Source organism: Oncorhynchus tshawytscha, linkage group LG33 (genome assembly GCF_018296145.1).
Source record: "Oncorhynchus tshawytscha isolate Ot180627B linkage group LG33, Otsh_v2.0, whole genome shotgun sequence".
NCBI classification, from domain to species: domain Eukaryota; kingdom Metazoa; phylum Chordata; class Actinopteri; order Salmoniformes; family Salmonidae; genus Oncorhynchus; species Oncorhynchus tshawytscha.
In genome coordinates this window covers 35,583,710-35,608,510 of record NC_056461.1, presented here as the reverse complement: position 1 = coordinate 35,608,510, position 24,801 = coordinate 35,583,710, and the positions used below count along the sequence as shown (strand labels likewise).

At 43.0% G+C, this 24,801-nt stretch overlaps 3 protein-coding genes across 4 annotated transcripts; 1 reads left to right on the top strand and 2 right to left on the bottom strand.

Moving 5' to 3' along the window:
- Nucleotides 1-94: 94 nt before the first annotated feature.
- Nucleotides 95-9,937, bottom strand: LOC112231309 (neutral alpha-glucosidase AB). 2 transcript variants are annotated; one of them, XM_024397998.2, is made up of 25 exons: nucleotides 9,777-9,937; nucleotides 9,416-9,517; nucleotides 9,138-9,246; nucleotides 8,837-8,964; nucleotides 8,519-8,698; nucleotides 8,162-8,227; nucleotides 7,368-7,434; nucleotides 6,989-7,082; nucleotides 6,776-6,872; nucleotides 6,297-6,468; nucleotides 6,064-6,184; nucleotides 5,649-5,884; nucleotides 5,387-5,513; nucleotides 3,705-3,784; nucleotides 3,344-3,484; nucleotides 3,098-3,194; nucleotides 2,869-2,970; nucleotides 2,525-2,768; nucleotides 1,893-1,957; nucleotides 1,656-1,732; nucleotides 1,453-1,527; nucleotides 1,197-1,310; nucleotides 982-1,094; nucleotides 785-885; nucleotides 95-574 (listed from the first exon to the last, which is right to left on the bottom strand). In XM_024397998.2, the coding sequence occupies exons 1-25, from the start codon at nucleotides 9,794-9,796 to the stop codon at nucleotides 465-467; spliced, it is 2,838 nt and encodes a 945-aa protein (XP_024253766.2). In that variant the 5' UTR covers nucleotides 9,797-9,937; the 3' UTR covers nucleotides 95-464. The 2 variants fall into 2 exon arrangements, with proteins under 2 accessions (XP_024253766.2, XP_024253765.2); XM_024397997.2 differs by lacking the exon at nucleotides 8,162-8,227.
- Nucleotides 9,938-14,796: 4,859 nt separating this feature from the next.
- Nucleotides 14,797-17,391, top strand: LOC112231310 (phospholipase A and acyltransferase 3-like). The gene is made up of 4 exons (XM_024397999.2): nucleotides 14,797-15,146; nucleotides 15,324-15,420; nucleotides 15,675-15,943; nucleotides 16,609-17,391. The coding sequence occupies exons 1-4, from the start codon at nucleotides 15,093-15,095 to the stop codon at nucleotides 16,720-16,722; spliced, it is 534 nt and encodes a 177-aa protein (XP_024253767.1). The 5' UTR covers nucleotides 14,797-15,092; the 3' UTR covers nucleotides 16,723-17,391.
- Nucleotides 17,392-20,726: 3,335 nt separating this feature from the next.
- On the bottom strand, nucleotides 20,727-23,754 carry LOC112231308 (zinc finger protein-like 1). Its single transcript, XM_024397996.1, has 8 exons — nucleotides 23,615-23,754; nucleotides 23,232-23,348; nucleotides 23,004-23,115; nucleotides 22,702-22,895; nucleotides 22,366-22,441; nucleotides 21,994-22,200; nucleotides 21,648-21,771; nucleotides 20,727-21,439 (listed from the first exon to the last, which is right to left on the bottom strand). The coding sequence occupies exons 2-8, from the start codon at nucleotides 23,331-23,333 to the stop codon at nucleotides 21,253-21,255; spliced, it is 1,002 nt and encodes a 333-aa protein (XP_024253764.1). The 5' UTR covers nucleotides 23,334-23,348; nucleotides 23,615-23,754; the 3' UTR covers nucleotides 20,727-21,252.
- Nucleotides 23,755-24,801: the final 1,047 nt, after the last annotated feature.

Below are 24,801 nucleotides of genomic sequence, written 5' to 3'. Positions count from 1 at the left end.
TCTCCTCTTCATACATGTCTAGTCACAATGCTAACCCATGTAAAAGCAAATTCATTAACTTGTAACAAAAATGGAAAGGAAAAAAATACAAACATTACGTTTGGACATTCATTGTCATCATTTATTTATTTTATTTAGCTAGTCATAGAGTCTTATAGGGAGTCATCATCATCAGTTATAATTTCAACCCTGGAAAAAATATTTCTTAAAATTAAGTATCAAAGATTCAGCCTCTTGTTAGTGGTGCAGAATTTCTCCTGACTAACACCATTTGTGGTCCTGAGTTTCATACTCTTTCAACAACCCTGATCCATTTCTCCTGCAGTTTGGGTAACTGCTCCAAATCCTAGCCACACTTTTGAATCTGGTTGTGTGCTTTTCTGTAGTTGTATGTTTACTTGTTTGTCCAAAAGTCTGTGTGTGACATTTCATTTGTCTCTTGACTTCTATGTGTGTGTCCTGTGTTACCGCAGATGTAATGTCCAGTTGACCCCTGCGTTCACGCCAGGCTTACGAAGAGTTAAGACTGCCGTGTCCGGGTCAAACTCAAACTCCACAGAAGACTCCCCACCATCTGTGGAGGATGGGTGAAGAACAGGCACATTGTAACAAACCCCAATGTTCACAACCCTTACCACTTTCTGCACTAGCCTGCCAACACAAAAATAACTTCGCTGCAACAAGTTATTTTTCCATTACATTACCAGACCAGAAGGACATTCAGGGGAAACTCCTGGCTCTACGTGACACCATGTTGCCTGGTTATTGATGGTACATGACTAACCTGTCGTTGTGAGGGTGACAGCATCAGGCTTCTGAGCTCCCAGGATGTTCACTTGCTCTACCCAGGAGGCCGTGGGAAACTGGGAGTCAGGAGACAGATCACTGCAGCATCAGAGAAAGAGACAGGTTACACTCGATACAGAAACACAGGGAGAACATGGCCTGGTTGGAATGATAATGTTAGTTAGAGGGACAGACCTCGATGAGAGGCTGTTCGCAGTGAAACTCAGGCGTCTGTGAATAAACTGCTTGTCTGTCTTATGTTTAAAGGTGTGACCATCATCTATGTAAATCTCTCCTTCTGCTTTGCCCTGGAACAAAGAGAAACATTTAAATGACGACAAAGCCCCTGCAAGTAAAATGGTACAACAACAATGGTAGTGATATCATAGTGGTGTAAACGAAGGTTATACCTGTGAGTCAAGGGCCACGTAGAGGGTGTAGGGATCGTTCTCCATGCAGGATGAGGACCTGCGAACACGGTTCTTCCGGCAGATAATGGAACCTCCTCGCTGGAACACTGGAATCTGAGAGAGGAACAGGTGGTGGGACAGAGAAGAGAGAAAAGCGAGAGAGTTATTTGGAAAAGGTGCTGAGAGGTGGGTGATGGCTAAAGACCATAGGAGTTGAGAGAAACAAACAGCAGATCCATGTTAACAGAGAACCTACTGAGCTCATGGTGACAGGGATAGAGAGGTTCTGAGCTCCGTCATGTCTCTGGAACGTGTGGACGTCATACCAGACCTGTGACGGGGAGAGAAGCGCGAGGAGGTCAGAGGACGAGAAGGTATCAGGTTGATTGAACATGTGGTATATTTCAACAGGCAAAACTCCAGGTCAGCCTTCCCTCTCTCTCCATCCTCAAAACTCACCTCTCCATTCCCAGGTAAGTAGGCTGTGACCCCACTAGACCTTTCATCTGTTACAGGGTGAACCAGAAGATCTCTGCCTGATGAACACACAGGGGGGAGAGGTAGCCTGGGGTAATGCATCATCCTCACCAGGTTGAAGAGCTCAACTTCATCCAAACATTTAAGTATTCAAAAGTATTGTACCATAAAAAGTTAAGTACATACCGGTCTAAAGGCCGCTCTCCCTAACCTACTTACCAATCAGGAACTCATTGTCAATGGAAAATGTGGCAATATCCTCTGGATACTCCACCCACAGGGGCCTATAGTACAGAGAGAGAGAATACAACCAAAGGTGAATCAAAATACAAGGATTCTCTCTAATATCTTCTCAAAGACTGGTGCCAGCTATAGACCTTCAAAACATAGACGCGGCAGGGCTCGACATTAACACTTGTCCGCTTGCCTGGGCATGTAAAACAAATAGTCAGAAAGACGATTATAGAGTTAAGTTTTCCGCATGGACAAGTAAAAAAAAGCCTACTCCGATCAGAATTAGATAGTGTGTGGATCAAAAACCTGTACACCCAGTAGCTCTCCACATATGGGTTTTATACAGTAGCCTATCAGTGCAGTATTTTACTTGGTGGGGGGTTTAAGTGCGTTGCTCAAGGCCACAGAGGCAGGAGACAATACATGGGATCAGAGATCAGCAGCCTTCCATTGTCAATACCAGTGATAATAATGGTTATTATGGTGTTACAGAAGATTGTTTATTTTTGCACTTAGTGACTTGAGCTGACAAGTAAAAAGTTAACAAAAAAATAAAACTAAAAAGTGTCTAAAAAAAAAGTTAATGTCAAGCCCAACATGGGGCTTGATGAGCCTACCTCATGACAGGCTGGCCAGTGCGTTGGGCATGGTAGAACTGCAGGTACCAGTAGGGCAGAAGGGTGTAGCGCTGACGCACAGCCTCCCGGATGAGAGCTGTGTTGTCAGGGCCAAAAAGCCAGGGCTCCCTCCGCGGGGTGTCCAGGTGGGCGTGGGCACGGAAGAAGGGCTGGTAGGCCCCCGCCTGGTACCAACGCACCAGCAGCTCCGCACTGGGAGTCTTAAAGAAACCACCCACGTCAGCTGGGATGAGAGGAGTGATTAGGATACTTTAAGAATTACCATCAAACGAGGATAGACCGAGCCATCCAATCTGTGCAGCACCAATCCCTGCCAGCCTCACCTCCACAGAAGGAGATGCCAACCAGGCCCAGGCTGAGACACATGGGGATGGACATCTTCAGGTGGCCCCACTCAGCTGCATTATCACCAGTCCAAACTGCACCTGGAGGAGAGTGGGTGAATGCGTGTGTGAGAGAGTGAACACTTCAAGAGTGGGTTGGGGTTCAGTGAAGACATACAGTATACAACATTTATGGTAACCAGAGGGAGGTGTTATTGAAGGGTCTAACCATAGCGCTGAGACCCAGCGAAAAAAGCCCTGGTCAGGACAAAAGGCCTCTCCAACCCCCCGGAGCGCTGGATCTGACCCTCTGCTGTCGCCATTTGCTGAGAGAGGGAAAGAAGGGAAGACTGAGTAGATGGCAGTAAATAAGTAAGGATGCTGTAACTAATCCAAAACAATCCCAACAGTGTGGACAGTGAACACCCCCAGGGCTATCTAGTCCTAGTAACGCCCTTCCCTTCCCCTTCCTCACCACGTAGAAGCCGTAGAGGTTGTGGATGTCTCTGTGCTCCCAGGGCCCATGGAGGGCATCCTTGTGCATGGTGACCTCTGGACCGTTGAACACAGACGGCTCGTTCATGTCGTTCCACGTGTACAGGTTCTCCATCGAGCCCTGGAGAAGAGAAACAGGAGATAATGACATGTCAGTACATCTGTGGTCTCAGTAGCTCAAGGCTCCAGCAGTTTTACTGATTAACCAGTAACATCAATGCTAACTGACTCAGTGAAGAGGACAAAGTTTCCAAAGGAAGTCAAGAAAGAAGAAGGAAAGAGAAAAAAGTAACTGCGTTTAAAATGTGGAGATGAGACTAACTGACACGGGATTTACTCACCTCATACTGGTCATAGGCAAACATGCTGGCCCACCACTTCCTCATCTCAGGGTTGGTAAAATCTGGGTAACCTGCATTCCCTTTTACAAGAAAATATAGAGTACATATACATAACAGTTCTAAACAATTCTAGCCTTTGGGTGACTGAATCAGTAGAAAAACAGGCAAATCTTACACTGCATTGACATTTATTGCCAAAATATTGCCCTGGAGGTAGAACTGAGCGATTTCCGTTAGATGGGGCAAATTGTCTATTTCAGAAAAACGTACGATTGAGCTTTTTGGTCTTAATTTAAAAGGTTAGTGCAAGGCATTAGGGTTAGTGGTATGGTTAAGGTTAGGTTTAAAATCAGATTTCATGACTGTGGCTGTGCCAGCAAGTGACCACTCTGCAGATCTGCTTCCAGGGCAACATTTATGACAAATGCTAACCTGCACTGTGTTGTCTGGTACGTTTTAGAATTTATCAATCCATAAATACACTAAATTACCAAAAGTATGTGGACACCTGCTCGCCTAACATCCCATTCCAAAATCATGGGCATTAACATTGAGTTGGTTCCCCCTTTGCTGCTATAACAGCCTCCACTCTTCTGGGAAGGCTTTCCACTAGATGTTGGAACATTGCTGTGGGGACTTGCTTCTATTCAGCCACAGGGGCATTAGTGAGGCCGGGCACTGATGTTGGGTGATTAGGCCTGTCACGCAGGCTTCGTTCCAGTTCATCCCAAAGGTGTTCGATGGGGTTGAGGTCAGTGCTCTGTGCAGGCCAGTTGTCACCGATCTCGACAAACCCTTTCTGTGTGGACCTTGCTTCATGCACAGGGGCATTGTTATGTTGAAACAGAAACTTCCTCAAACTGTTGCCACAAAGTTTGAAGCACAGAATCATCTAGAATGTAATTGTATGCTGTAGTGTTAAGATCTCCCACCACTGGAAGTAAGGGGCCTAGCCCAAACCATGAAAAAAATGCCCCAGACCATTATTCCTCATCCACCAAACTTTACAGTTTGCACTATGCATTGGGGCAGGTAGCATTCTCCTGGCATCCGCCAAACACAGATTTATCCGTCGGACTGCCAGATAGTGAAGTGTGATTCATCACTCCAGACAACGCGTTTCCACTGCTTCAGAGTCCAATGGCAGCAAGCCTTACACCATTCCAGCCAACACTTGGCATTGCACATGGTGATCTTAGGCTTGTGTGCAGCTGCTCGGCCATGGAAACCCATTTCATGAAGCTCCCGACGAACTGTTATTGTGCTGACGTTGCTGCCAGAGGCAGTTTGGAACTCTGTAGTGAATGTTGCAACCGAGAACAGACTATTTTTATGTGCCATGCGCTTCAGCACTCGGCGGTCCCGTTCTGTGAGCTTGTGTGGCCTACCACTTCGCGGCTGAGCCGTTGTTGCTCCAAGACGTTTCCACTTCACAATATCAGCACTTACAGTCGAACTGACTTGTTGGAAAGGTGGCATCCTATGACGGTGCCACGTTGAAAGTCACTGAGCTCTTCAGTAAGGCCATTCTACAGCCAATGTTTGTCTATGGAGATTGTATGGCCGTGTGCTCAATTTTATATACCTGTCAGCAACGGGTATGACTGAAATAGCCGAATCCACTAATTTGAAGGGGTGTCCACATACTTTTGTACATAGTGTACATATTGACGTGTTCCTACCTGGCCAGCACCAGCCCTCATAGTCTCCGCCATCTTTGTTTTTTATGTAGTAGCCTCGAGAGCGAATCTCAGTGTGGATCTTATAGCTGCTGTCCACCTTAATGTGAGGGTCCACTATGGTCACCATCTGTGGACAGCCGGGACAGGAGAGGACGCAGTGAGTGGAGGAGGAAGAGAGAACAGTGCCAAAAATTTAAATTATCTTCTCATTACCACACACACACACCATTTCAAAATCCTATGTTTCCATCATTAAGTTCACCTTGCGTCTCTTATGCAGGAGGCCCTGCAGCATGTCTTTGGGCTGTGGGAACTTATTGTTGTCCCAGGTGAAGTAGCGCTTGCCGTCCGTGTGCTCAATATCCAGCCAGATGAAGTCATAGGGGATGTCGTGTTCATCAAAGCCCTGGTCGACCGCACTCACATCTTCCTGGTCGTTGTAGTTCCAACGGCACTGGTGGTAGGCCAGCGAAGAGAGAGGGGGGAAGGCCTGAGTACCTACGACAGCCAGAGAACAGGTCATTTCTAAAGTGAAGGTAACACTTCTGGGATAGGGAGCAGTGAAGCTATAAACCGACCATGTATTGAACATTAAAATGTGCTTGGTGTGAATGTGTAGAATATACCGTGAGTGACGTGTACCTGTGTTCCTGTTAGTGAGTGTGTAAGTAGTGTACCTGTTAAGGAAGAGTACTGTGTGAACACATCATTAGGTCGTGGTCCCAGCATAATGAAGACGTCAATGATGCCACTCTCAGAGATCCATCGGACGTCTGTCTGAGGGACCTCACTGGAGCCCTGAACGCAATCAAACATGCACAAAGATGATTCAGAGATCAAACCAAGTGGATCCAAGGGCAAAGAAGGAAAGGCAAGACAGTGTGTGAGATCCAGTCACACACACACCCACCTGTCCAGAGCTGACATCCACCCATGTCTCTGCTGCGTTAAGCCAGAAGAGACCCATAGTCCGGTGGGTATTGTGTGAGAGGAGGACAGGCACTGCTCCATACAGAGCCATAGGGTTAAAGAGCTCATACTGGAACACATCCAGGTTATAAAGCCTGTAGGGGTCTCCTCCACTAAGAAGAGGAACAGGAATCACTGGGTTAGCACTGGATGACCAACAAAAGGGGCGGCAGGTAGCCTAGTGGTTAGAGCGTTGGACTAGTAACCGAAAGGTTGCAAGATCGAATCCCCGAGCTGACAAGGTTAACATCTGTTGTTCTGCCACTGAACAAGGCAGTTAACCCACTGTTCCTAGGCAGTCATTGAAAATAAGAATTTGTTCTTAACTGACTAGATACTGACCTAGATAATAAAAAATAAATCAGAAAACTACACTTTGATGAGCAAATGACATTGGGGCAAGGGCGTTTATAGTCTCACTCTGTGTTTTTCAGTCTGAGGCCGTCTGCGTGTTCAGGGATGCCGTAGACGTGTTCTACTCCAGGCAGGGAGAAGTCCAGACTGATGGAGGAGGGACCTGGAGGACAGGAGGCAGGTTACATTAGAGCAGTGTTTTTATTTATATATATTTAAAAAATTAAACACATGATGTCAATAGGTTTTACTATGGAATTGTAGTGTACAACGATGTACCATTAGGCTTGGTGTCAGCATGGGTCTTGAACGTCTCCTCCCACATTCCTGGCTGATCCACCTCTTCTTCTGCCTCCTCCTCTCCTTCTGACACCTGGAAAGAGAGGGGTTTTGTGGAGAAACAGAAAAGAGGCCAAACGTGTAGCTCAAGTGTCTCAGAAAGGTGCTACTCGTACACACCATAGTTCAAAGTTCACATAAAATTGATACCAGAAGTTGGAGCTCTTCTCGCACCCTACTAGGCTACTACTCACAACCTGTTATCTCTACACACTTTGAACACAAAAAAATGGACAGAACGGAGTCTATAAATGCACCAATAAACCCATGCAGTGTTTGTATCAGAACAATAAGGTATTTGGAATAGACCACCACACACCTTTTCCTTGTCATGCTGCTCTGTGTCCTCTTTCTCCCCAGCTTCCTCTGTGTCTGTTTGGCTTTTGCTGCATCACACAATAATACATATCAATGTCAAAAGACTGATTGATTGCTATAGAAACCACATAGAGAAATGTGAAGAACAAGTAAAGCAATATAAACTGCTTTTCATCACCTGGATTGACATGTTGTTAGTGATCAATTGAAGGACAAACTCTTTCCATTTGATAATTGTCATTGAGTTAAACATGCATTATGTACTGGCATTTTGTTGACATAGCAGTTCATCTTAACTTGTGTTTACATTGATCTTAATGTGGGGGTTGCACAAAAATGTGCAGATTTTAAGTTAGGATTCAGCCCATAGAAAATAACTTGGTAATGGGCTTGGTAATATGCCCACATTTCTAAACTTTGCAGGACAATGATTCAGAAGATTTTTTATTTGTTCATAATTATCCATGGGTAAACCAATCAAATCACTTAACAATAAAATATGACATGCAATAATTTGTTTAGTTTAAAGGGTGGTGGGAAGCTTAGTAAATATATGTACACTACACTGAGCAGTAGAGGCTGTACAGACCTATGGAGAAATTGCACACAGCAACATGTTTACATTTATTTATTGTTGCTCTAGTAAAGTTAAGATCTGTTGACTTTTGATCTTTGATCAAGATCTTTTGACTTGTGGCATTTCTACTATAAGACAATACAGCCGCAAGCTATTTCAGTAGTTCAACTCAGGTGTCACACAAACATTACATCAAGAGGCAAGCTAAGACCAGTTACCTAGAGAAAACGCTCTTGATCTTATCCCACATGCTACCGACTGTGCTACTTATTTTGTGGGAAATACTGGAGGACATGGTGAGAAACAGGAGGGAAAGGAACAGGGCGGGAAAACAGATCAGTACAGCACAGCTAAGTGCATTTTAGAAAACCTTTGAGACAATTATCAAATTCAGCAGGAGAGCACAAGTGGCAGCCTTCATTAAAAGCCTTCCATGAAATTACACAACATATATTACACGGCAATATTCCGTCAAAGTCCATCACAGGTCTAGTATATGCATTCAATTGCATTGTTCCATGTGATATAAATGCATGGTTTCATCCTGTACATGCAAGACTGCATAAGCGACTCACGTGTCCTTGCGTATGCGGAGCTGCTCGAAGGCTAGCAGGCCCCGGGAGTTGAGGGACAGCAGCACCTGTGGGCCCTCCATGATGTCCAGGCGGAAGGGCTGGGCACTGAGGATGAGCCTCCAGTCCTCCCCACCCAGAGACAACACCACCCTGTGCTCATCTTGGGCCACCACTGACATACTGCATTGGAGAGAAACAGCCATCACACCCATGCCAACACACCCACTATGGACCTTCTCTATACTTTACATCCATTACAAAACCACCCCAGAATGTGAGATATCAATAGTGGGCTGATATTGAAATGAACAAACTCACAGTTCAGTGGGAGGGTCAGTGATGAGAACATCAGGCACCTCATATCGAGCCTTGATGGGCTTCAGCTCATTGATCTTCACTCTGGTCATGTTCCCCTGAAGGCGATACAGCTCGAGCAGCAAGAGCACCTGAACACAGGCAATGAAATTATCACACGGTTTGCACGATGTGGAAGAACACTTAAGTGTATGGTGGATTTCCATTGTGTGCCATTCAAGTAATCCATTATAAAAGCAAAGTAATTTCACCCAATCTCCATGACAACTTATTTACGTGTGCAGCAGGTCTTGTTCATTCTAACCTTATTATTGTTATTCAGGAGCTGCACTGTGAGGTGGGAGTCACTGAGTTCCAGGGTCTCCAGTAAGGCTGTGTATGATGACTGGCCTGGCTTCATCGCCCTTTGACGACTACACACACACACACACACACACACACACACACACACACACACACACACACACACACACACACACACACACACACGTTATTTCGTTTAGGTCTCAAAATGTCCATCTAGGTAACGTTATTGTTGTTACACATTTTTCTACAAGTGAATTGATGGTAGGCAGCCATCACCTGCAGAAGGCACTCTGGTCACATGTTTTGAAGTTGCTGCGATCCACAGCTTGAGTGATGCTCATGAAAACAGACAGCACGAGCACACGATATAGGCACATCCTAGGGAAGAATGGAAATAAACAGTGATGTAACTATGTTTGCAATTGTCATATTCCAGCTAGCTAAATCATGTTGCTGCTGAACTGATTAGTTAGGTAGGTAGTTTTTCTCTAGGTAGCAAGCTATCCGTGACAAAAGACAACTGACCAAATGCGGCATTTATAGATAATATCCACAAAGACTGATGCAATAGTACACATGTTTTCTGTTGTAATGGCTTGCTAGCAGGCTAACTGAACCTGAATTCTGAAATAACTACCGTTCAATGAAGCTCGCCATCTTGATTCAGCTTGCTTACGCTCTCTATTCAGCTTGCTTACGCTCTCAAGCCTCGCCCCTTCAAATCATGTGCACGCAGATGATTTGACAAATAGAAAGTATAGATGCCTATAAGAAACAACATGTGTTATTTGGGGGACAGTCAGAGCCAACCCTGTCCATCCTGTAGACGTATTGGCACATTTTCGAATTAGACGAACTCCTGTTATTGCCTTAACTTGAAATGGTAGTGGGATGCTATAATAATAAACGTTCTAAACATGGTGCTTTCTGTTAACCGTTGCTAAGCGTTTCGATCTTGAATGCGCTCCACATTGCCGCGAGTCATTCAATGATTGGTCCGTTCATTTTGACGAGGGAGGCGCGTGTGCATAGCAAAGGTGCGTTAAACACGTTGGGGTTTTGGAACGTTCAGATATAAATATACTATGTAGAACAGGAAGCACATCGGCTCTATTCGTTCATGTAATTTCTATTTGCAACGTTCGGCAACTGAAAGTAGCCAGTAGTCCATCCCAAATTAATGGAAAAGATGGGTATGGTACTGTCTAAAATGAAATGAGAAAGATGCTACGTGGCATGGACTCAACATTAGACTATTTCTGAAGTTTGCTATTATGGAAAGCAGGAAAGCTTTTTCAAAAATAAATTTGCATCCTCTAGCTCTAACTCCAAAAAGGTTTGGGACACTGTAAAGACCATGGAGAGCAAGAGCACCTCCTCCCAGCTGCCCACTGCACTGAGGCTAGGTAACACTGTCACCAACGATAAATCCATGATAATCGAGAATTTCAATTTCTACGACTGGCCATGCTTTCCTCCTGGCTACCCCAACCCCGGCCAACAGTTCCGCATCACCCGCAGCTACTTGCCCAAGCCTCCCCAGCTTCTCCTTCACCAAAATCCAGATAGAAGATGTTCTGAAAGAGCTGTAAAACCATTACCCGTGCAAATCAGCTGGGCTAGACAATCTGGACCCTCTCTTTCTAAAATTATCTGCCGCCAACCCCTATTACCAGTCTGTTCAACCTCTCTTTCGTATCGTCCGAGATCCCTAAAGATTGGAAAGCTGCCGCGGTCATCCCCCTCTTCAAAGGGGGTGACGCTCGACCCAAACTGTTATAGACCTATATCCATCCTGCCCTGCCTTTCTAAAGTCTTCGAAAGCCAAGTTAATAAACAGATCACTGACCATTTTGAATCTCACTGTACCTTCTCCGCTGTGCAATCCGGTTTCCAAGCTGGTCACGGGTGCACCTCAGCCACGCTCAAGGTACTAAACGATATCATAACCGCCATTGATAAAAGATTGTACTGTGCAGCCTTCTTAATTGACCTGGCCAAGGCTTTCGACTCTGTCAATCACCGTATTCTTATCCGCAGACTCAACAGCCTTGGTTTTTATTTTTTTATTTTTTATTTCACCTTTATTTAACCAGGTAGGCAAGTTGAGAACAAGTTCTCATTTACAATTGCGACCTGGCCAAGATAAAGCAAAGCAGTTCGACACATACAACGACACGGAGTTACACATGGAGTAAAACAAACATACAGTCAATAATACAGTATAAACAAGTCTATATACAATGTGAGCAAATGAGGTGAGATGAGGGAGGTAAAGGCAAAAAAAGGCCATGGTGGCAAAGTAAATACAATATAGCAAGTAAAACACTGGAATGGTACATTTGCAATGGAAGAATGTGCAAAGTAGAAATAAAAATAATGGGGTGCAAAGGAGCAAAATAAATTAATTAAATACAGTAGGGAAAGAGGTAGTTGTTTGGGCTAAATTATAGGTGGGCTATGTACAGGTGCAGTAATCTGTGAGCTGCTCTGACAGTTGGTGCTTAAAGCTAGTGAGGGAGATAAGTGTTTCCAGTTTCAGAGATTTTTGTAGTTCGTTCCAGTCATTGGCAGCAGAGAACTGGAAGGAGAGGCGGCCAAAGAAAGAATTGGTTTTGGGGGTGACTAGAGAGATATACCTGCTGGAGCGTGTGCTACAGGTGGGAGATGCTATGGTGACCAGCGAGCTGAGATAAGGGGGGACTTTACCTAGCAGGGTCTTGTAGATGACATGGAGCCAGTGGGTTTGGCGACAAGTATGAAGCGAGGGCCAGCCAACGAGAGCGTACAGGTCGCAATGGTGGGTAGTATATGGGGCTTTGGTGACAAAACGGATTGCACTGTGATATACTGCATCCAATTTGTTGAGTAGGGTATTGGAGGCTATTTTGTAAATGACATCGCCAAAGTCGAGGATTGGTAGGATGGTCAGTTTTACAAGGGTATGTTTGGCAGCAGGTGTATTTAGAGTGAAGGATGCTTTGTTGCGAAATAGGAAGCCAATTCTAGATTTAACTTTGGATTGGAGATGTTTGATATGGGTCTGGAAGGAGAGTTTACAGTCTAACCAGACACCTAAGTATTTGTAGTTGTCCACGTATTCTAAGTCAGAGCCGTCCAGAGTAGTGATGTTGGCCAGGCGGGTAGGTGCAGGTAGCGATCGGTTGAAGAGCATGCATTTAGTTTTACTTGTATTTAAGAGCAATTGGAGGCCACGGAAGGAGAGTTGTATGGCATTGAAGCTTGCCTGGAGGGTTGTTAACACAGTGTCCAAAGAAGGGCCAGAAGTATACAGAATGGTGTCGTCTGCGTAGAGGTGGATCAGAGACTCACCAGTAGCAAGAGCGACCTCATTGATGTATACAGAGAAGAGATTCGGTCCAAGAATTGAACCCTGTGGCACCCCCATAGAGACTGCCAGAGGTCCGGACAGCAGACCCTCCGATTTGACACACTGAACTCTATCAGAGAAGTAGTTGGTGAACCAGGTGAGGCAGTCATTTGAGAAACCACCCTCTGCCCCCAGCTGTGCTCTGGACACCATATGTGAACTGATTGCCCCCCATCTATCTTCAGAGGTTGCCTAGCTCAACACCCACCCGTAGCACGCGCTCCAGCAGGTATATCTCACTGGTCATCCCCAAAGCCAACACCTACTTTGGCTGCCTTTCCTTCCAGTTCTCTGCTGCCATTGACTGGAACGAATAGCAAAAATCGCTGAAGCTGGAGACTTATATTTCCCTCACTAAATTTAAACATCAGCTATCTGAGCAGCTAACCGATCGCTGCAGCTGTACATAGCCCATCTGTAAATAGCCCATCCAATCTACCTACCTCATCCCCATATTGTTTTTATGTACTTTTCTGCTCTTTTGCACATCAGTATTTCTACTTGCACATCATCATCTGCACATATATCACTCCGGTGTTAATTTGCTAAATTGTAATTACTTCGCTACTATGGCCTATTTATTGCCTTACCTCCTCACGCATTTGTACACATTGTATATATACTTTAAAAAAAATGTTTTATTCTATTGTGCTATTGAAGCTTGTTTATGCCATGTGTAACTCTGTGTTGTTGTTTGTGTCGCACTGCTTTGCTTTATCTTGGCCAGGTTGCAGTTGTAAATGAGAACTTGTTCTCAACTAGCCTACCTGGTTTAAATAAAGGTGAAATATATTATATATTTTTTAAAGATTGTTGTGTAATGGCATTTTATTATGGTTAATTGAATTCCTATTGGATAGCCATTAGCAACATTATGAGCACACATTGTATAGAAAGGCTTTCAAGTTTAAAACCCATTGTGGGTATAGGCTTCCGAGTGGCACAGCGGTCTAAGGCACTGCATCTCAATGCTAAAGGTGTCACTACAGACCCTGTTTTGGTTCCAGGCTGTATTACAACCGTCCGTGATTGGGAGTCCCATAGGACGGCGCACAATTGGCCAAGAGTTGTCTGGGTTAGTGTTTGGCCGAGGTAGGCCATCATTGTAAATAATAATTTGTTCTTAAGTGACTTGCCTAGTTAAATAAAGGTTAAAGAAAAAATTAAGTTGAACTATAGTTGATATAACTGTATTTGCTTTCCAAATTCAGGTCTGAACATTTTCATTATATATTTAAAAAATACTAATTTGAAAAATCTTATTGTTGTGAATTTATATGTACATTATACCACCCACCACTGCGACTTGTATGCTCTAGTCGGCTGGCCCTCGTTACATATTCGTCGCCAGACCCACTGGCTCCAGGTCATCTACAAGTCCATGCTAGGTAAAGCTCCGCCTTATCTCAGTTCACTGGTCACGATGGCAACACCCATCCGTAGCACGCGCTCCAGCAGGTGTATCTCACTGATCATCCCTAAAGCCAACACCTCATTTGGCCGCCTTTCGTTCCAGTACTCTGCTGCCTGTGACTGGAACGAATTGCAAAAATCACTTAAGTTGGAGACTTTTATCTCCCTCACCAACTTCAAACATCAGCTATCTGAGCAGCTAACCGATCGCTGCAGCTGTACATAGTCTATTGGTAAATAGCCCACCCATTTTCACCTACCTCATCCCCATACTGTTTTTATTTATTTACTTTTCTGCTCTTTTGCACACCAATATCTCTACCTGTACATGACCATCTGATCATTTATCACTCCAGTGTTAATCTGCAAAATTGTAATTATTCGCCTACCTCCTCATGCCTTTTGCACACATTGTATATAGACTCCCCCCTTTGTTTTCTACTGTGTTATTGACTTGTTAATTGTTTATTCCATGTGTAACTCTGTGTTGTCTGCTCACACTGCTATGCTTTATCTTGGCCAGGTCGCAGTTGCAAATGAGAACTTGTTCTCAACTAGCCTACCTGGTTAAATAAAGGTGAAATAAAAATAAAAAAAATAAAATGTGTCATTTGTATTGCAGCGCTTAAATCGTTGCAGCTTCCTTCTTGCCTGGTATGGATTGTTGTTACTTTTTATGATCACTTTATAAACAATCCATAACAGGCAAGAAGAAAGTTTCATAAAAGAAGCCGACCATAACACACCAGACATGTTACATCATTTCAATGCCAAACCTGGTCTAACAGTGGAAACTGTTGGTCCCAAGAAAGCACCAATCACTAATTCAATTAGACAGTTACATAGATTATCTCATTGGCAAAGGAAACTCTAGTTGAAAGCCATCCATATTTTGAGGTCAGCTCTGCATATTTTGAGAGGTCCGCTCAACACAACTCACAAGTACTACTCCAACAGTCAGAGATCAGTGTTTACTACCCAAAATAGACTGTGAAAATCCAATTAATGGCTTGATCCACTGTAGCCTAAGCGACACACGCTTTAGGTTAGCATGTCTGTTTTAATCAACAGGGGAGCATATTGCAAGTATGACATTTTTTCACATGCTGGATAAGTACAGTATAAGCGAGAACAAATCAAAACCTGGATATGTTATGTTTTTGTCACAATCTTATCAAAAGGAATGACATTGTCCCAATAATGGTAAGTCAGTAACACCGTGCAGTGTATTTGACTTGATGACAGACCTGCTTTGGCATTTTTGTTGTGTTTGTGGGGTAATCTTTGTCAAATACTGAATTAACATTGAATATAGACTTGTTTACTAATTGCCAGTTGTAATGTAAAAATCTGATATTGTGTTGTCAATATCAAACAAAGCCTCAACCTGGGGACCTGATTGAGATATTCCGGGGGACCTATCAGCACTGGGCCTTGTATGTTGGAGAAGGCTACATCGTCCACCTCTGTCCCCCCAGTAAGTACAATTTGGTCCTGATCTTTAATACTGGATGTCATGGCACAGAGAAGCCTATAAAGTACACGTATAAGGGATTCATGGACCTAGAAAAAATATGCTTATGATTATGTTTATAAAATCGTATATATACTCTATCAGAAAAACATAGTACACATCACTGATCTGATTCCCTCCTAAGATTTTCCTTTCTGCTCTTTCCTCCACTCTCACGTGCCCGCCTCACCCCACTGATCCTACCTCCCCTACCTAAGCTGAGGCAGCTGGGGCTGGTGCCTACAGCCTAGTGTCTGTGTTGTGTGACACAGCCGTTGTGACCAAGGAGAGCCTGGAGGAGATAGTGGGGAAGGACAGGTTCCTTGTCAACAACCTGCTGGATGGCAAACACAAACCCCGGAGTGTTTATGACATACTGAGGGATGCCCGCAGCCTGCTGGGCCTGGAGATGCCTTACTGCATCCTGAGGGGAAACTGTGAACACTTTGTCACAGAGCTGAGATATGGGAAGGGAGAGTCCCGGCAGGTGTGTGTGCTGACAATCATGATATCCTTCTAAGGATATCATGACATATCCTGTGATGTTGGTAAAGCAATACTTTTGGTCTATGCCTTGGTTTATTGTTTCTGCCAGTTGCCAAGCTGGACTAATGGGCTCCCGAGTGGCACAGCGGTCTAAGGCACTGCATCTCAGTACAAGAGGTGTCACTACAGACACCCTGCTTTGAATACAGGCTGTATTACAACCGGCCGTGATTGGGAGTCCCATAGAGAGGCGCACAATTGGTCCAGCATCGTCCGGGTTTGGCCGGTGTAAGGCTGTCATTGTAAATAAGAATTTGTTCTTAACCGACTTGCCTGGTTAAAGAAAAATGTATTCAGTTTAGGAACAGTTGACCTGACCAAGGAGACTAGTCAGATAATCAGACACTACCTTGTAAAATGGGAGATGCATGTTACATATTAAAGCCCACATGGCTGCGTTTAGACAGGCAGCCCAATTCTGATATTTTCTCCACTAATCACATCAGATATTTACCCATCAGAGCTGATCTATTAATGGGGAAAATTTTTCAGAATCATTCTGTTTAGGACATGAGGTCTCTATTTGCATTTGAAAACAAGTTTATTTGGGGATAGGTGTTTCTCATCGGTTTGTGGTTACTGTTATGATCTAATCTCTTTTTGCAGGTATATTATGCTCTGGGCGTAGGTGTTAGAGCAGTGGCGATTGGCTTGAAGGCCCTGAATGCAGCGTCAAACATCTCTTGTGTGAAGTCAAAACAAAAGCGGATACTCCTTTGAACCTTCGAGTCACCTTCCTCCGTCTACCTCTGGGGTGAATGCAGAGAAAGCGGATTTTTTTTTTTGACAGGGGGTATAATTCCCGACATTTGGTAGGCTATTTGTAAGTCAATTAGTCTAAAATTAGACACATGCATTTTCTTTTCTACCCTTCGCCTACTAGTTGCCCCCTAGAACAGGGTTTCCCAAACTTGGTCCTGGGGCCTCCCCTGGGTGCACATTTTGGTTTTTGCCCTAACACTACACAGCTGATTCAAACAATCAAAGCTTGATTATGAGTTGATTATTTTAACCAGCTTTGTAGTGCAAGTGCAAAAAGGGGGGGTGGCACCAGGACCACATTTGGGAAACCCTGCTCACCAGGATAATGTCATAAATTTATAGAATTAATGTATACATTTCTAGTTGAGTGTGCCTCTTGTGAAAGATAAAATATTTGCTAATCTTATTAATTGGCCCCCTAGGAAAACTACAGCTTTTCAGAACAATAAGAAGATTGAGTGCCTATCCTGTTGTCCTACGTATTGTTACAGACAATACGTAGGCCTAAATATGTGGTGTGATTCCATGCATGATTGTTGACAGATTGTACATGATGAATTTCTTAATGTTTGTTTTATTGACACATGAAATGGTAGCTTTTTGTCTAATCACATTAAACTGTATGATGGAGAATCAAATGTTATTTTCATTCTTCTGATTGGTGAGTCTTCAATTTTGTTAATTAAAAACTACACCCTTGGTATGACTACAGTACATATTCCTAATTTAGAGGACCCTTCACTACACACATTATAGCCGATGATGTGGATGTGGATTAAGGCAGCCCCCCGCACCTCTCTGATTCAGAGGGGTTGGGTTAAATGAGGAAGACACATTTCAATTGAATGCATTCAGTTGTACAACTGACTAGGTATCCCCCTTTCCATGCCCAGAGCCTTCTATTTATTTGTAAATAGGCTTGTGTTCATTACAATGAAAAGATTCAAGACAAAAATGTTTCTTTTGGTCCAATATTTAGAATCTTGGTTCTTGATGTTTCTGTGATGTCATAGCTGGAGAATATGAACATTCTATTACCTTCAGACAGATCCACACTTCACCACAGTAGGTGTGCTGACAAATTACAAGTTGGGACAATTTTATCCAGTCCAAGAATCTGTATCATTGTGCAAGTGTCGGTCTAGGTCTCTCAAGCCACCAGTAGTTTGTGACATGGCAGAAAGTGGTGACCTCTTCGAGAACGTAAACTATGTTCCGTTTCTTCTTTTACACACAAATCAATTCACACATACATAAATAGTAAATGTCTTACAATCTGCTGGACAAAGACAATTGCTTTACAAATATAATCATATAATGAATGATATGCATGATATTTATCCTAGATCCAGTTACTCATTATTCTTATTTTATATTCAATTACAGAAAATGCTTGTTCTCATCTCATCCATTTTGTGAGCAGGGCAACACCTCTGCTTTGATGGCGTGGCTGTTTTCCCTGTCTGTGTCAAAGAGAGGGCTGTACACAACCATGTCACTGCTCCTCTGCATCTTTCAGCTAGGCCTACTGGTCGCTGATGTCATCCTGCACTTTGTTATCAAGGACAACAGCTTTCCAAGCCAGCACCACACAGAAGCCATACTGGTGGCTACTTCTCATTTGATAATTATCATTGATAGAGGTTATATGAAAATGGAGATATTTTGTCTGGGTATTGATATTAAGACAATCCCTGATATATATATATTTTACTCAGTTGTTTCAGGTGGTGAGTTTCTACTGGTCACTGATGGGCTCAGTGTATTCACTCCAAGCAGGAAATCGCAAGATGGGCTTCATTGCCCTACTGTCAGTCTGTGAGTCAATCAATGTCTGCATGGTCATCACTCCTAATTTTAGAGATACAGAGCTTATTTGTTTTGCATGCCCGTTACTGTTTGACATGAGCGCCTTCATTTCTCTTTTTTCTAGTTTTTAACTTGGTCATTTTCATCACTCGCTTCTGTTATGAGTTACTTATGATCCAGTACAGAAGAGAACAGTTCTGAGAACAATAAATTAAATCACCTTAACCTCAGGAAACAGACCACTTGCAAGAGTCATCGTTATTTCTCAGAGGACATGTTGCCATGTGAAAATTATCAGTATGACATGATATAAGGCCTACAAGTGTGTGTTCATAGATAAATGAAGTATTTACAGATATTTTAATTGAGAAATATGTGAATAGTATAGAAAAACGTAATGGGTGTTTTTTTTGTATGTCTGCTTTATCAAAAGCATAGATTACTCAAAAACTACATATTGTTACACTGACAGAATTGCCTTCTCTCTTGCTGATGCTTACTCTGCAGATGTTTGTTCCTCAAATAATTTAACGTGTTTAATGTCACTTGGGGAAAAGTGCAGAGATATATAATAACAGCAGACTGATATAGGTGGTGTAGAATTTGATTTCAATACAGAAATGTGACTTCTCAAACATATATACAGTGCATTCGGAAAGTATTCAGACCCCTCGTCTTTTTCCACATTTTGTTACATTACAGCCTTATTCTGAAATTGGTTAAATAAAAACAATTCCTCAATCTACACACAATACCCCATAATGACAAAGCCTAAACCGTTTTTAGAATTTTTTGCTAATTTATTAAAAGATAAAAAACAAATACCTTATTTACACAAGTATTCAGACCCTTTGCTATGAGACTCGAAATTGAGCTCAGGTGCATCCTGTTTCCATTGATCATCCTTGAGATGTTTCTACAACTTGAGTGGAGTCCACCTGTGGTAAATTCAATTGATTGGACATGATTTGGAAAGGCACACACTGGTCTATATACGGTCCCACAGTTAACAGTGCACGTCAGAGCAAAAACCAAGCAATGAGGTTGAAGGAATTGTCCGTAAAGCTCAGAGACAGAATTGTGTCGAGGCACAGATCTGGGGAAGGGTACCAAAAAAGTTCTGCAGCATTGAAGTTCCCCAAGAACAGTGGCCTCCCTCATTCTTAATTGGAAGAAGTTTGGAACCACCAAGATTCTTACCAGAGCTGGCCGCCCGGCCAAACTGAGCGATCGGGGGAGAAGGACCTTGGTCAGGGAGGTGACCAAGAACCCAATGACCACTGACGGAGCTCCTCTGTGGATATGGGAGAACATTCCAGAAGGACTACCATCTCTGCAGCCCTCCACCAATCAGGGCTTTATGGTAGAGTGGCCAGAAGGAAGCCACTCCTCTGTAAAAAATGGCACATAGCAGCCCGCTTGGAGTTTGTCAAAAATGAACCTAAAGGATTCTCAGACCATGAGAAATAAGATTCTCTGGTCTGATGAAACCAAGACTGAACTCTTTGGCCTGAATGCAAGCGTCACAACTGGAGGAAACCTGGCACCATCCCTATGGTGAAGCATGGTGGTGGCAACATAATTTTGAGCGGCAGGGACTTGGAGACTCGTCAGGATCTAGGGAAAGATGAACGGAGAAAAGTACAAAGAGATCCTTGATGAAAACCTCAGACTGGGGTGACGGTTCACCTTCCAACAGGACAACGACCCAAAGCACACAGCCAAGACAATGCATGACTGGCTTCGGGACAAGTCTCTGAATATCCTTGAGTGGCCCAGTCAGAACCCAGACCGATGAAACATCTCTGGAGAGACGTGAAAATAGCTATGCAGCAACCCCCCCCCACCCCCCAACTTTAATCCTTTTAAAATAAGTCTAACATAAGTTAAGGGGTCTGAACTGTCCGAATGCACTGTACTTATTTTAGAGGTCCCATCAACACACCTTTCATAACACTTCAAACTCAGGAGAAAGTAGATCACTCTATCAAAGTGTCTGAGCACAGGGCACTTGTGGATTTAAGACTGCATGTGCCATTTTAATGCTAAACCAAGATCAATGTCCAATGGGTTAACCACTACTTGAATATCCTCACAGTATCTGTTGTACATTTTGTTTATCCACAAAATATGAACGTATATTGCATACAGAATTTGAGAATTGGTTAAACATTTATTCCAGTTCAACACAAAACACACTATTTACAGACTCATTTAATCACCATACAATGTAGTATGTGAATGTCAGGCGTAGCATTCTTCCAATTCAACAAACATCACTCTGTCAATTAACTTGAACAACTTATTGACGCCCCCTTCAAAAATACGTTTTAGCAGATGTTGCAAAAAGCCATGTCATAGAATACAGTATTTCTGTTGTGAAAATCTCTTTTCCCCATCACCATTCATTCCAACATTGCAATCTCATTTGATGTGGAGTGGGTCAAAATATATAAATTCATTGTACATATAGCTCTAAAAGCAACTGCCTATCCCAAAGAAGGAAGAAGGGTGTAAGGTTGCCATCATTTCCAGGACAAAATGCACCATCCCATCCTCTTTTCTTTCATGTCTGAGAGAGAGAGAAGGTATCTCTCTGCCTTTACTGGTCCCACCATCTTAGATGGCCTTTATCGGCCCTATGTTCAACACTCACTGGGACTTGGAGGTGGGTGCTGGTCAGTTGTTGCCCACTCGGATGTTGGGATTTAGTAGGGGGTCTAAGTTGGGGTCGGAGTCGGCTGAAGCACGGCCCAGTTTAGCCATAATGATGATCAAGGTAAAGAATCCCAGAACTCCAACCAGAAGGAGCATGAAGACCCTCTGCTTCCAGGACAGGCCTGTCCTCTTGGAACCTGCCCGGTTTCTGAGAACACAAATTCACTTACATTTTCAGAGTTAAGAGAAATTGGAAAAAGGACTCGACCTTTGGAGTCAGAGTAATAGATAATCGGATCTATAAAATGTAGGTCAAATACTGTTGTCCATATGTAAGGAGGTTTGCTAGGAAAGATGTACTTGCTGTGTAATAACAAAATGAAGAAAAACTTTAAATAACTAGTAACATTACTGACTTGAGAATCCGTGCTAACCAGCTGAGTGCTGGTCGTCGCCGGTACTTGTCGTCATCAAAGTCGATCTGTGTCACAGAGCTGTGTCCGGAGTCCCTAGTGTCATAGATCTTCCTTGGGGATGATGCTGGAAGCAATAATTCACATTAAATGAATACACCAAATATATGAGGATACAGCATACATTATACACTACGTGAGGAATATCAGATGTGTCATCAAAAATGTCAGGAACTAGGATTAGAGTTGAGGCTAAGGATTGGATTAACGTATGGCATGACAACACTGTGTGTGTGGCTGGTAATGGTTAGGATTCCACTAAACCTGGGTACCAGTCATAGTCCTTTACCTGTGTGTAGGGTGATGGTGTCACTGGTGGTTGCAGTGATCATGTTGACCAAAGAGTGTTGTTCATGAGCCACCATCTCCCCGTTGTTGTGGAGACTTCCATGATCTTCCTGAACTGTGTTTGGAACTGGAGTAGGGGCGAGGCTAGGGTGTGGTTGGGAGGCGTAGGAGTGGGCGGGGTAAGCTTCAGTAGGCTCCAATGCTGGTGCTAGCAGAGTAGGGAAGGCAAATGTTACAGTAAACTCCCAGATTCAAACAAACATTTCCAACATTCAGTTTAGCATATGTCATGACGCCCTGGATTTTTTTTTAAACACATCTGAAATGGCATATATTATTATGTATTGCAACATTCAGTTTCACAATTACTTACCATCAAACGTGGACCAGTCAGCATAATCAGTGACATCCTGTGTGCTGTCTTGAATAGCTTTTACAGGTTCTTCAATCTTGCAGTGGAGAAACGATGTACCTGTTAGAGTTGAATTGTCACAGAATACCTATTTCATAATATTTGTGTCTTCTTTCTAAAAGAAACACTTGATTTATGGGGTCCTAAAAAGTGAATTATGTTTAAGCTCTGACATACAGTATTTTACACAAATATAATACACAACTGAATGTCAGCCAGCATTTGAACCAGTATCCCCCTTGTCACTATTCAATATCCCTGACTGCTAGTGTGACTCAGCCCACCCATATTCCTCACCAGAGGTAGGCCTAGTCCAGCTCTGGCCCAGTTGACTAAGGACAACTGTTCCCTCAGCATGTCAGCTATTGGGCTGGCCAGGTTGGAGGGGGGGAATACTGGACCCTGGCAGCTGGGGCACTGGTATCCTGCAGGAGCAGTGTGTAGGGGCAACCGGGCTGCCAGGTGATGAAGACAGGCCCAGTGGAATACATCTTGGATAGAGAGAAAGAGCAATGAACCAGAGGGTTTGAGCAAATTCCATACAGCAGTAATATCAAGCAACAGCAATAAGGATCTATCCTAGATGTTGACATTCTTACCATAGCAGACCAATCTGACAGTATCCTGGGAGATCAGTGGGTTATTACACAGTCGACAGTTAGGGTTGTAATCACTATCCTGAAGCCACTGGAGGTAGGACTGCACTATACACTTGGGATCAGACAGGTAGAGAAAATAGCTTAGTTTAGTGGCAAACACAACTACTTTGTGGTCCATATTTAATTTAACATGACACATTGGGTACTTAGAGCTGTCCATCCACTGACCTTGTTGTGGTTGGAGACCAGGCAATGCTCACACACATTCACCCGATGTTCAAAGCAGAACAAGTTGGTCACCTTCCTCTTAGGACACTTGCACAGACCCATGGTCTGTCTGTCGTGCTGTAGACAAGTGATCACCAAAACAAGCTTCAGCAACGACATAATAGTTATAACGTTAACTAGTTAACTAAGCAATAGTCTGATAACCAAGGCAAATCTACTCATGGTTCAAATGTAGTTTGATTATTACATATTGCATAGGTGCAAGACACTACTTGTATGTATTGAAAATGTAGATTTATAGTTAGAGCTAACGTTAACGAAGCTAATTCACGAGCATCAGATGCGTTTCGGGTGGCTTTAGTTGTAAGTTAACTGAACCCTACCTGTCACACAAGTTTTCTCCTCGATGATTTATCGTTCGAAAGAAAAGGTGGTACAAATAACTAAAGCTAGAAAATGCGAACGTTTTCAGAAGCGGACATTTTGCCACGTCTCTTCCGGCAGTCGCAGTATAATGATGTCACATAAACGCGGAACATATACCGTAATGTTTAGAAAGGATCCAGCTTTTATTCAAATTAAAAGTCAAAAGTTTATATTTTTTTGCATTTTAGCTAACCTTTTACCTAATTATCCTAACCGGCTACGTTAATTCTCCTAACCTGCTTCGAAAAATCTAATCTGACATTAAATTGACAAAAGGTGGAACCATTCTAGCCAGTGACCCACATTTTATACCAGCTGGTCCACGGGCATGTTTTACAGTTTGAACTTAGGTTGTCATGTTACGATTGGTTTGGAGAGAGCTGATCATCAATTCTATTTTATTTTACATTAGAAAGAAACGTTGGCGCACTTAATGGGCGTGTCAGCCTCACCCACATTAAAGTTTGATTTATTTACTAATTCAAATCAAAATCAAATCAAATGTTATGTCACATGCGCCGAATCCAACAAGTGTAGACCCTACAGTGAAATGCTTACTTGCAAGCCCTTATTAACCAACAATGCAGTTGTAATAAAATACCCCCAAAAAAGTATCAAATAAAAGTAACAAACAATTAAAGAGCAGCAGTAAAATAACAATAAATCAAATCAAATCAAATTTTATTTGTCACATACACATGGTTAGCAGATGTTAATGCGAGTGTAGCGAAATGCTTGTGCTTCTAGTTCCGACAATGCAGTAATAACGAGCAAGTAATCTAACTAACAATTCCAAAAAAAACTACTGTCATACACAGTGTAAGGGGATAAAGAATATGTACATATGTACTGGGTATATGAATGAGTGATGGTACAGAGCAGCATAGGCAAGATACAGTAGATGATATCTGAGTACAGTATATACATATGAGATAAGTTTGTCATGTAAACCAAGTGGCATAGTTAAAGTGGCTAGTGATACATGTATTACATAAGGATGCAGTCGATGATATAGAGTACAGTATCAACGTATGCATATGAGATGAACAATGTAGGGTAAGTAACATTATATAAGGTAGCATTGTTTAAAGTGGCTAGCGATACATTTACATCATTTCCCATCAATTCCCATGATTAAAGTGGC

What these genes read in the sequence shown, in the direction of transcription:
- LOC112231309 (XM_024397998.2), bottom strand. Translation starts at nt 9,796, where the DNA reads ATGGCGAGCTTCATTGAACG. An exon ending in CTCCGCATACGCAAGGACAC is followed by an intron (nt 8,228 to 8,518) that starts GTGAGTCGCTTA and finishes CATGTCCTCCAG; the next exon opens with TATTTCCCACAAAATAAGTA. An exon ending in TGACAATGAGTTCCTGATTG is followed by an intron (nt 1,733 to 1,892) that starts GTAAGTAGGTTA and finishes TGTGTTCATCAG; the next exon opens with GCAGAGATCTTCTGGTTCAC.
- LOC112231308 (XM_024397996.1), bottom strand. Translation starts at nt 23,333, where the DNA reads ATGGGTCTGTGCAAGTGTCCTAAGAGGAAGGTGACCAACTTGTTCTGC. An exon ending in CTGGACTAGGCCTACCTCTG is followed by an intron (nt 22,442 to 22,701) that starts GTGAGGAATATG and finishes CTCCACTGCAAG; the next exon opens with ATTGAAGAACCTGTAAAAGC. An exon ending in CACCATCACCCTACACACAG is followed by an intron (nt 21,772 to 21,993) that starts GTAAAGGACTAT and finishes TATTGCTTCCAG; the next exon opens with CATCATCCCCAAGGAAGATC.
- LOC112231310 (XM_024397999.2), top strand. Translation starts at nt 15,093, where the DNA reads ATGTTATGTTTTTGTCACAATCTTATCAAAAGGAATGACATTGTCCCA. An exon ending in ATGACATTGTCCCAATAATG is followed by an intron (nt 15,147 to 15,323) that starts GTAAGTCAGTAA and finishes TATCAAACAAAG; the next exon opens with CCTCAACCTGGGGACCTGAT. An exon ending in CGTCCACCTCTGTCCCCCCA is followed by an intron (nt 15,421 to 15,674) that starts GTAAGTACAATT and finishes CCCCTACCTAAG; the next exon opens with CTGAGGCAGCTGGGGCTGGT.